The sequence below is a fragment of the Cibotium barometz genome, chromosome 11 (assembly GCF_041138505.1).
Source record: "Cibotium barometz isolate CiBa-2024 chromosome 11, ASM4113850v1, whole genome shotgun sequence".
Classification (NCBI taxonomy): Eukaryota; Viridiplantae; Streptophyta; class Polypodiopsida; order Cyatheales; family Cibotiaceae; genus Cibotium; species Cibotium barometz.
The window spans coordinates 28,990,012-29,001,050 of NC_141056.1; the positions used below are offsets into that span (position 1 = coordinate 28,990,012).

An 11,039-nucleotide genomic window follows, 5' to 3' on the forward strand; every position below is an offset into this window, starting at 1 on the left:
AAGGCCAGATGGAACTCCAACCCAAAGAAATCCTTGATGTTCAAGAGAAGGCTCTCAGGAAAAGAGTCCTTAAAGAGTTCTTGGTCAAGTGGAAGCTCTACCTTTTAGAGGGCGCCACGTGGGAAAAAGAAGATCAACTGATAAAGGACTACCCCCACTTTGCGAGATGAGGACATCTCGTGTTTTTCAAGTGGGAGAGGATGTAAGGTTCCTCCTCAGTCCTAAAAGATGTATAAGTTCTCCTCTCAGTCCCTTGTAATCATCCCCTAATTCAAAATGCAAGAAAACATTGCTTTTCTTGTTTTTGGTCTAGAGAGAGAAAATATTCTAGAGAGAGATAATACAGTTTTCAGATATTTTTGGATATAAAGTTATCCCTTTTATTTAAGATGAATTCCCGTGAAACAGAAGTTTAAAAAGAGTTTTCGAATATGCATTAGAAATTAATTGAATATGTGCATTAGACACCTTAGCCTAAGGGTCCACATTTTCAGAAATTTATGGATTAAGGTCCAAAGAGTGTTCTAAAGGGCCAATGGGGTTAATTTAAGTGTTGGGATGAGAAAAATGCAAGAATAAAAGAAAATCCCCCAATGACCACGTGAGAAAGGTGGGTCAGTAAGATGCATGCCCATCTCTTGAATCAGAAATTAAGCCAAATCTTGTGACCATTCCCATTTCTTCAGTACGAAGAATGGATAACCGGCTGATTTAGAGAAGTTTTCCCTAAGACCCGAAATCATTTAGAAATAAGTTAGAACTTCGTTGTACTTAATGGATGGATCACCGAGATACGAGATTCATGATTCTCATTGGGAAAGTCTGGGTTTCGAGAAAAAAAAAAGGGGTCTTATGAATCAAACTCAATGTTGCAACAGCTGGCAGGGAGTCATCGAAGGACGTCTCTCGCGGCAAAGTCTGCCAAGGTCTTGACCATCTCAGTACGGTTGAAAATGGTACGCTTTCGGTTACGACAATGGGTGAGGGCTGACGAAGCGGTCCCTGAGTGAAGTGCTAAGACACCTAAGGAGGATCCTAGAGGGTTCTGACTAGGCAATGCACGGGCTCGTGGACTGCTAGGACACCCATGCATATGTCGAGGAAGATATTTATGGATTGACAAGAAATTATTGAGTGAACTAGAGATTATGAAATTGGATCTCGTTGGTTGACTAGCTGGTCTTCAATGGAGAGTCCGGATGAGACTTGTTTGTAAAATAATGGAACTGGAATATTGAGGATTAGGATGACAACACTGTGGTTTTATTGCAGTTCTGTCTTGAAAATAAATGAATCTGAGAAAAAGGAAATTTGATATTGGGTGCGTAATGTGGTGTGTCTAATTGATATTTTTGCATGAGTGCCGGTTAGGGGACCTAGGAACTCTTTTCCCTGGTACTCGGGACAAAACACAACCTAATTTTTATAAAGAGGGATCCCACCAATACAGTGGTTGGGCGGTTGGCTAACCCATGGGCCGGTTGGCGTAGGCTGGATCGGTGGATTCCTACAATATAGTTCAGTTATGTTTAAGTCACAGTAGTTAAAGTAAGTCCCAGGGAGATTCTTGTTTTATGAGAAAGAATCAATGGCTGTGCCTCACTTGAGGGGAAAAAAGCGATGTTCTCTATGAACCAAGTGCAAGTCCCTTCCTTGATTCGGCCATGTGACCTACGGGTTCGGTCGAATAGAAAGGACAGTTAAGGCTCTTGATCCCGTTAGATAAATTTTAGTTAGAAGATTTTCCTAGAGGAATCGCGCGTGCCTTCTGGGGCGAGGAAAGTTTTTTTGGTCTCGGTTTTGGAAGGATCGCTAGACTAGTCCCTTGCCAGACATCCGTGGTGGGCAAGGCCCCGAGTGGGAAGCCCTGCCCCGCGCGAGAGGTGGCTACTTCCGCTGCTAGCACTCTTGTGTTCGACACGCAGAGGGGGTAGGGGTCTCACATTAAAGAGCTTGACGTAGCTGAATTTGGTGAGGATACTAAACTAGTTTTCATTGCTAAGGACTTGCTGACCCCAGATGAGGAATTGGTTGATTTCTTGAAGGAATTCGAGGATTGCTTGGCTTGGAAGTACACATAACTAGAAGTGGTGCAACATACCATTCCTATATAAAAGGGTTTGACCCACTAGGAAAAGACCTTATCAACAAATGAAGCAATTGTAAAGGAGGAAATTGGCAAGCTCATTACTGTGGCACTAATTTATGAGATCAAGCATACAGAGTGGGTTTCTCCCATTGTCATTATGCCCAAAAACAATGGAGAAGAAGTTCAATACAAATGGCATAGAGTATGACAATATCAAAGATCATATTATAGAAAAGGCATGCCAAGCCTCACCAATGATTATGCAAGTCAAACTAGTGGACAAGTACAATCGGAAAAATCTCCACAAATTATAAAAGGTGCATCTTGATAAAATTTTTTGGTAAATAGGATGATTGGGCTTACTACATCTACGAGCAGTCAATCTTTAAGCCCACCAAGAACTAAAGCAAAGTGGTAAACTCTTACCTCCTCACAAAGCCCACCAAGAACCAAAGCAAAGTGGTAAACTCTTACCTCCTCACAAAGCCCACCAAGAACCAAAGCAAGGTGGTAAACCCTTACCTCCTCACAAAGTTAATTAGTCATGTGAATGATATCCTTCTACACATAGAACCATCTATTAGTAGATGAAGCTTTGGTCACCATGGGATCAGGAGGTAGAGGAAGAGGCAATGCAAGAGCTAGCTACTCTTATTGTTACAAGCACCTAAGAAATTTTAGAAAAGTTGGGTAAAGAGTAGGTTCAAAAGAAGAGGGTGAAGACAACACCTGAGAAGCCAAATCCACAAAAGGAAATGGCTTTGGAAGAAGAGGAAGTTGAGGAGGTGTAAGCCAATGTTTTTCGCGACCGTGGTGCAGGGGGGGCACAAACGCAACACGGATATTACGCGGCCTGAATGTTGACAATAATATGCTCAGTGATCTTTGGGGGTTTGAAATGGTGTTGTTCCTTTTATGATTATGATTGCTTCTACACATGCAACCTTGTCATTTGTGAGTGCACGTGTGCTTTTACGGGGAGTTAGCAAGAAGATGAGCGATAATATGTGGGCATGCAAGCTTTCTCTTTTTCTTAAAAACTCGTAGATGTGTAATGCCTATGTATATTGAGGATAGTAGAGGGAAGGATTTGAGCTTCCCCATGCTTGGTCACACTGGTTATCACACTCCAACGCAATGTGTAACTAGTCTAACTCTAGGGGCTACACAATAGCTTTTGTGGGCTTCCAAGATATAGTGTGGCCCTTACTTCACCCTACTAGTAACACGTGCAAAATGTGTGAGAAGAAGCTCCCATGTGACCTTCATGTTTGCACTCCCTTGAAGAGAGCAAAATGTGATTCTAGGGTATGTGTGTATCTGTCCCCTCTCTCTCTTTTCATCAGCTTGGTGCATAAGCCCTACGGCATGTCTTGGAGAAATTATGGAATCATCTAAGTAGCAAAATGGGGGGTCAAGGTGGCATGGGCAGAAGTCCTCTATAACAACCTTAAGGAGGGTGAGGAAGGGCACCAGCAAGACAAGCACACCTAAAAGCAGGACCAAGAAGAGTAGCCGGACAGATAGGAGACCCATGTTCCAGACAGGGTCTTGCCTGACCGACCTAAGGGCGCCCGGGCATACATGTGTAACGGCGCTAATGAGGAGCCCATAGTTTCTGGAATCCATATTCGAACAGAATTGCGGACCGAGGAGACGGAGGAGTTCTTCTGAGAGCAGCCTTGGCGAGAAGAAACGGATGGGTTTCGTGGGCATGGTTGTGTCAGGGTGCGGCTTTCTCTGCATAGGCCTATGGCAGGCATGGATCGCTATCGCATCAACTCCACCACCATCGTCGTCGTCATCGCCTTCGCGATCTTCAAACCCTTCAGCAAGTAAGGCCCCTCCGCTTTGTCATTCTGCACAACTGATCTCCATAGCCACCCTCGCCTTCCTGCACATGATCAGCGGCCTGGTCGCCTCGCACAGGGATGAAGCCCTAGCAGACGGCGTCGGGACGGCAGTCCCCTTGGAGAGAAGCAGTGTTGCTCTCGTCTTTTTTGTCTTTGCCATGGCCAGTCTCATCTCAGAGCATACCAAAATCTTGCCCTTGCCACGGGAAATGTCCTACTTGATCGCCCTCTTCGCATTTGGCCAGGAGTTTCTGCTTTTTCACCTCCAGAGGCCCGATGCTGGCCTTGAAAGCAGGTACTACACTCTCCTCCTTGTTCCCATATGTGCTTGTATGCTTGCCATTGCATCAAGCATAGCTTTCCCTTTGTCGGTCTTGCCGCCTCTCGCCCTTGCAGGCGGACTCTTTCTGCAAGGAACATGGCTTCTTCAAATGGCATTCTCTTTCTTCACCACAGCATATATGGCGAAGGGTTGCTCTCTCCACACGAGAGGTGAAGGCGACTATGTCATCAATTGTAATGATGGCCCCAGCATGGCCCTTATGAGAGGCAAGGCTGTGGCCACTCTTCAATTCAACTGCCACATGGCCCTCCTGCTCACTCTCATACTCCCATTCTATGCCATCACAAGGAGACATCACAAAATGCAGGATGACGGTGGCCTTAACTATGAGATGGTAGCCACTGTTGACTCTCACGAATCAAAGATAAACAGTGAGGAAGCCCCACCGCCTCCCTATTCGGCTTTCTCTTTTGATGTGGATGAAGACTTGGATGATGACAAGACTCTTTCTGATGAACACCACCACGACACAAATGGTTTTCATAGGGTCGCAATTTAGTCCATACAATGGATCTCACATATTGTAAGGTAACAGGCATGTATAGACAAATGAATTCGGAGCTACATAATGTTCTAAATGAAGCTACAGTCTATTTTCCTTGTTTTTTTGTTACTAAATGCATTTCATATTTTGTGGCAAGTACTTTATTATTAGGGTCCTCACGTAATGAGTTATAAAAGTGAGTCAAGGGTGCACTTCCATTTGTGGGGAGAACCATGGGCAATTGGGACCTAGGACAGGCCTACTTAAGTCTTAAGTAACACCTGAGAGGTGGGTGGTGGAGGTATGGGAAGCAGGATTTGGGTCACTAGTTGTGGTAAGGCATTGATCTAGTCCTTAAATGGTGTGCTCAAGAGACAAGGCAGATGGTAGTTTGAGGTTTTTTCTTCATAGCGTGTATCCTCTTGTAATGCTAATTAGTGACACTAATGATGGGTTTAAAACACTTACTGAATATTAGTAACATACAAGCTAATGACCCTGTGCACAGTGACCTTCATTTAGGCTTGGGGTTGCCCCTAATTGGAGTTATGGCTGGGTGGTGAGCAAACCCCATCTTAAGTGGTACCCGACAACCTATTACTGAATGTGTAGTGTTACTTATAGGCTAAATCTGGTGGAATTGCAATGGTTAGGTAGCCCTAATCCCCGTGTGTACCTTTTGAACTTAAAATCATTTAAATAAAGAGTTTTTGGGGGGATGTGTATGAACAGGGATATCACCCATTGGTGTAGAAGATGTACAGAATGTCAAGCCTTCCAAAAAAGGATGTTGGTGCCAGAGCCCATGCAACATGTTATGAGTTATGGGGCATTTGAGAAATGGGCAGTAGATGTCATGGGGCCTCTTCCAGGAACCAAGAACAAGAAGCTGTACATCATCACTACTGTAGACTATTTGTCTAAATGGCCGGAGGCAAGGACAACCAATAAAGTAGATGCAAACAGGTAAGTCAATTTCTATATGAGATGATTTGCTGTAGGTTTGGGGTTTCCTTGGAGTTGGTAGCAGATCAGGGTAAAGAGTTTAGAGCCGATTTGATCCAGGATCTGACCAGGTTGTTACACATCAAACACAGGTTTACCACACCCTACCACCCTCAATGCAATGGGTTAGTAGAGAGATTTAATGGGGTTTTATAGAAGCTGCTATTCAAGCTTATAGAGAAACATCCTCGAGACTGGGATCTATATCTGAACAGAGCATTGTGGGCCTATAGGGTTTCAGAGAAGCATGCAACAGGGTTTACACCCTTTCATTCAGTTTATGGGGAGGAATATAGCACACAGTCAATGTCATGTTTCCATCTTTATGCTGCAACATTGTGTAGAACAAGAGGAGCAAGAGAGGAACAAATGGGCTAAGCTACGTGCTCTTTTGCTAGATAGAAATGAAGCAGTCAAATGGTATGAGAGGGCAAGTCAAAAAAAGATAGAGAAGTTCAATGAAAGATTTGGAAACAAGGGTTTGACTGAGGGCATGTTAGTTTTTAGGTATAAAAGTGCTCTGGACAACACTTTTCAGACTAAATTCAAGGTTAGATGGGAAGGGCCATATGTTATACATCAAGTCTTCTCTAAATGGAAGTTACCAGGTCAAGGACCTAAATGGTAGACTGCACCCCAACAGAGTTTAGGTATAAAAGTGCTCTGGACAACACTTTTCAGACTAAATTCAAGGTTAGATGGGAAGGGCCATATGTTATACATCAAGTCTTCTCTAAATGGAAGTTACCAGGTCAAGGACCTAAATGGTAGACTGCACCCCAACAGAGTTCATGGATTGAGGCTAGGGCCTTATCATATCAGGATCATGTGAAGTACACAGGATGGTGGAACACTTGAAAGCGGTCCACCCTAGGGTTGGGTAAATACGTGAGAAACATTTTGGTAATGTGTCCATGAGGGATAAGAGCCCCATCAAAAAATCTAGGTAGGTGTGAGTATGAGAAGAAGTAGCTGTAGGTAGTCCTTGAATCCTAATAGTCTAGTGTTTGATGGTAGTTGACTGAGTGCATGTAGAGAGTGATAAGAATGAGCTATAGTTGATGATGTCCATGGTGATGATACATAGTCATATACATTTGACACCCATATGGGAACCTGTTCACATGGCAACAGTGGTCTATTGGGGATATGAGTCTAAGACAAGATGGTTTTAAATGATTATAGGGTGTCCATGATGTAGGGATGATGAGAGATGAGTGAATGCATGTAAGATAGTGTTAGGAATGTCCCTTAGATGATTATGTACATAATGGGGTCGCACATCCATGTATAGGTACAAGTCCACTTGGCATTAGTGAGGTGTCCCTAGTAGAGGAAGAGCCCAAAAGAGTGCTAGTTAGAAAAGGTAGTTTTTTTGGTTGCCTATTTGGGAAATGCATGGTTCTTAGAAGAAAGAAGCAAAAGAGGAAAATGACAAGAAGTTGAACAGAAAGAGAGAGAGCTTGGATTCTAGATGATCAGAGAAGCTAGAGTAGAGGGGAATTGTACTAAAGATTCTTATATTAGATGATGTGAGTGAAGCTAGAGGAGGAAGGTGTGAATTGAATGACCAATAAGCTAGATATATGGCTCAATTGGATGGACAGGTGATTGAGTCAGAGACTGTGAGAAGGGTGATGAAGGATTTTGATTATCATGGTACATAGGATCAAAGACCAGAGCAAGGTGAATTAGACAGGTAAAGTACCAGTTTGATTGGGTAAGTCTTTGTACCTTGGGGTATTACTCTCTGCTGGAACTTGGCCTTCTCCTCATGTTCCCCAGTGATAGAGGATTGTCTCACCTAAGAATTTGTGGCTTCTGGTTGGGAATATGCTTCTACCTTCATGCTTTCATAGAATTGTGCAAAATCAGGTGTGAGTGAGTTGTCATATCTTTTATCTTATTTATGGAGGTTCAATTAAAGCAAAGATATTTTTAAATCTGTCAATAACAGAGTATCACTGGTGTCTTAAGCAAATTGTATTTCAGAGATCAACGCCAGTGCAGGCGCCGATTTACTATGTATCCTGAATGTTGGGCTTATGTGTAAATTGATCATGAGGAGAGAGTGCTTGGTTGTACAGGTTTGATTTCATCAATTGCATGGATTTAATTGGGATTCAAAGATTAAATAAGGTGTGCTAATCATAGAGTAGGATTCTGGTTTGTATGACTCATTTGAAGGGGATCATCTATGAACAGGGTTTTTAATCTTAAGAGTCCCATGTCTTAGTCTGACAGAGCCAGGTAGGAGTTACAAAAACTTGCTGGATGGTCTGCAATTTGAATCAAAGTATCTTGAGGAACACAAAGTTTTGGACCTGAATTGGGGAATACAAGATCAAAGTTTGTCCAATTTGGGAATAATTAGTCTGTGTTGTTCAGAGGCTTAGGGGAGAGAGGAGCTACAACTCCTCGGAGACAAGTGGGGAGCACTTAACTGGACCAATTCTCTCAGCAACATAGAATTAGGTGTGAGTCAGTTGTCATATCTTTTATCTTATTTATGGAGGTTAAATTAAAGCGAAGATGTGTTTTTGAATCTATCAATAACAGAGTATTTTTGGTGTCTTAAGCAAATTGTATCTGAGAGATCAAAGCCAATGCAGAATTATTGGTGTCTTTCTAATGATAACTATCCAATAAACTCAATAAAGTTAGGGTAGAAAAATAACTCACTTAGATACATAAACAACTAGGTATCCGAGTTGGAATATGTACAAGAGTACAAGGAACATAGTCCAAAATTACGTGCAAAAAACGAAGGTAAATGTTACCTTCAAAGCACATGAAATTATCCAAAAGATCAAAAGATCCTTATAAAACCATGGATAAAAGCATAAAAGCTCCTCAAATCCATGAAAACCATAGTTAATCATAAAAATCAATGCATACAATCTAATGGACATTAATCATGCCAAAAGAAGCATTAAAATTGGTGGCCAACTCATCAATCCGGAGTATATGAACGTGGTATCGTTCAAGCAAAACTCCAAAGTAAGCAAGTGAAACACACATGTGTAGCACTCAATAAAAAATCCCTAGACACAAGTGATCTAGGCAGAACTTGATGAGTCCATATAAAACTTGAAAAATATGCAATAAAATCTACCAAAACAAATCGATCAACTAACCCATGATAGAATTTGTCTTAGGCTTAAGTAATTAAGCACAAGCCACACTTAAATAAGTGTAAAATAAATTATCATGGAAAAGTGTCAAAGGTGAAACACACTTTGAACGGAGATTCTAGCCATCATTGATGAAATTAAGGAACATGTCCAAAAAGAATGGCTAAACAAAGGTAAAAAATCATGAAGATATCGTTTAGAATTAATCTAAACAAAAATATCTAGTAATACGAGGTATAATCGTATTAATAATATGCGAATAACCCGCATCTATCTAATATCAGCACGTCAAAATGTACTTCAACATTAAATAACCCTCGAAAATATTAAATTCTCGAGAAAAAAAAATATCATGATTTTTTTCTAATTTTCTCTAATTTTATAGGATCTTAAAATACGATAATTTTGAATTCTTCCAAACCTATCTTATGGCATTCCAAACTTATATTTTGAATTCTTCCAAACCTATCTTATGGCATTCCAAACTTATATTTTTTCAAAAAAATTTTAGCAATTGAATTTGTCAAAATACCATTGATATTTTTAAAAAATATCAATTTTTAGGATTTTTAAAAATAATTTCTAGAATATTTCTAATTTTTCCTGAGAATCCCATCGTTCACGAAATTTTCAATTTCGCCCGACAGTTCTCAAATCCAATGAAAATTTATAATTTTAATGGATTTTTTAAAATTTTAGGTCAAAAAATATATTTTTAAAGGAATTTGAATGGTAACGGGCGTCCGAATGGACACACCACATGCCAAACACCAACCCCACATTTTTCAGAAATTTAAAAATAACCTTTGTCTAATTTTTCACTAATTTTCAAGAATTTTTAAGGCTGTGCCTCTTGATGAGGAAAAAAGTGTTGGTCTCTATGATCCAAGTTCAAGTCTCTTCCTTGATCTGACCATGTGACTTACAGGTTTTGTTGGATCAATTTGGTTAGTTAAGGCTCTCGAGTACGTTAGAATAGATTTTTCCTGGTGGAATCGCCTATGTCTGGTGGGCGAGGGAAGTTTTTCCGGATTCGGTTTTGGAAGAACCGAGGGATTAGTCTCTTGTCTGGATATCCGTAGGCCAGGCCCCAAGTGGGAGACTCTGCCCTGTGCAAGAAGTGCTACTTCCGTTTGCTAGCACCCCTGAATTCGTTGCACTGAGGGGGCAGGGATCTTTCAGCTAGGCGCACTAGAATGCACTCATGCACCGGGTAGGCACATTAGGCCTCCCCGGTTGCCATGGGGGTTAATAGGTGCCATGTGCCTTGGGGGATGCCCTCCCCACCCTGACGGCAATCATGCCAAAGTGGAAATGGAATTGACGGAAGGAAAAACGGTGGAAATGACGAAGCCGCCGGGATGGCGAGCAGTCGAGCCAACGGGCCGATGAGGCCGGGCCAGTTGGATCATGGATTCGAGATGGATGGATGGACCCGAGACCACAAGGCCATGGAGCCGGGCCAGGGATACATGAGACGGGTGTGACCCGACAAGGTAATATCGTGCTATGACGCGCTCAACGGCTGATGGAGCCAAGCTATATCATATATTGGCATGATGGGATGCATTGCGGCCCGATGTCCGAGACCCCGATCCTGGGGCTCGTGACACTTGGTATCAGAGTGAATTGGCTAAAGTGGAACAACCGAGAAGCCAAAAATGTCAAAAATTTATGAAGTACCAGTAAAAGTTTGTAATTGTGTGATGAAATTCATACAAATTGATATTCAGAATAAAGATTCAAAAATGGAAAATTGGGTCTTCAGATGGAAGTACCGCAATTGTGTGGAATTGCTGACTTGCTTGAGGTCTAGATGATGGTATTTACCTTATAGTTCCAAGGACCGTGATTACCTGTATATACTGTGGGTAACTGTAGCTCTTTAATATATACGAGTAAATCTAAGACCTTGAAATTATAAGCAAAAATGCTATCCAGATAATGAATTCGAATGGTGGTATTGCATATCTCAAGTGAACCATACAATGATATAGGCTTTCTAGCCTTATCCCACTTTACTTGTCATCATCCATGTGGCACTCCCTTTTCCACTTCTTTTGGTCAACCCTCACAAAACACCATTCAATATTACATGTGGCATTCCTATCTTGCCACAATATCTTGCACC

The 11,039-nt window shown here is 41.7% G+C and overlaps 1 protein-coding gene across 1 annotated transcript; it reads left to right on the forward strand.

The window, feature by feature from the left end:
• The first annotated feature begins 3,700 nt into the window (after nt 1–3,700).
• On the forward strand, nt 3,701–4,925 carry LOC147634014 (plant viral-response family protein (DUF716)). The gene is made up of 2 exons (XM_086805109.1): nt 3,701–3,924; nt 4,019–4,925. Exons 1-2 carry the CDS (start codon nt 3,842–3,844, stop codon nt 4,782–4,784), a joined length of 849 nt encoding a protein of 282 aa, XP_086661235.1. The 5' UTR covers nt 3,701–3,841; the 3' UTR covers nt 4,785–4,925.
• Nucleotides 4,926–11,039: the final 6,114 nt, after the last annotated feature.

Coding starts and splice junctions, on each gene's coding strand:
- LOC147634014 (XM_086805109.1), top strand. CDS start 3,842: ATGGCAGGCATGGATCGCTATCGCATCAACTCCACCACCATCGTCGTC. Junction 3,925..4,018: donor ATCTTCAAACCCTTCAGCAA/GTAAGGCCCCTC, acceptor CGCCTCGCACAG/GGATGAAGCCCTAGCAGACG.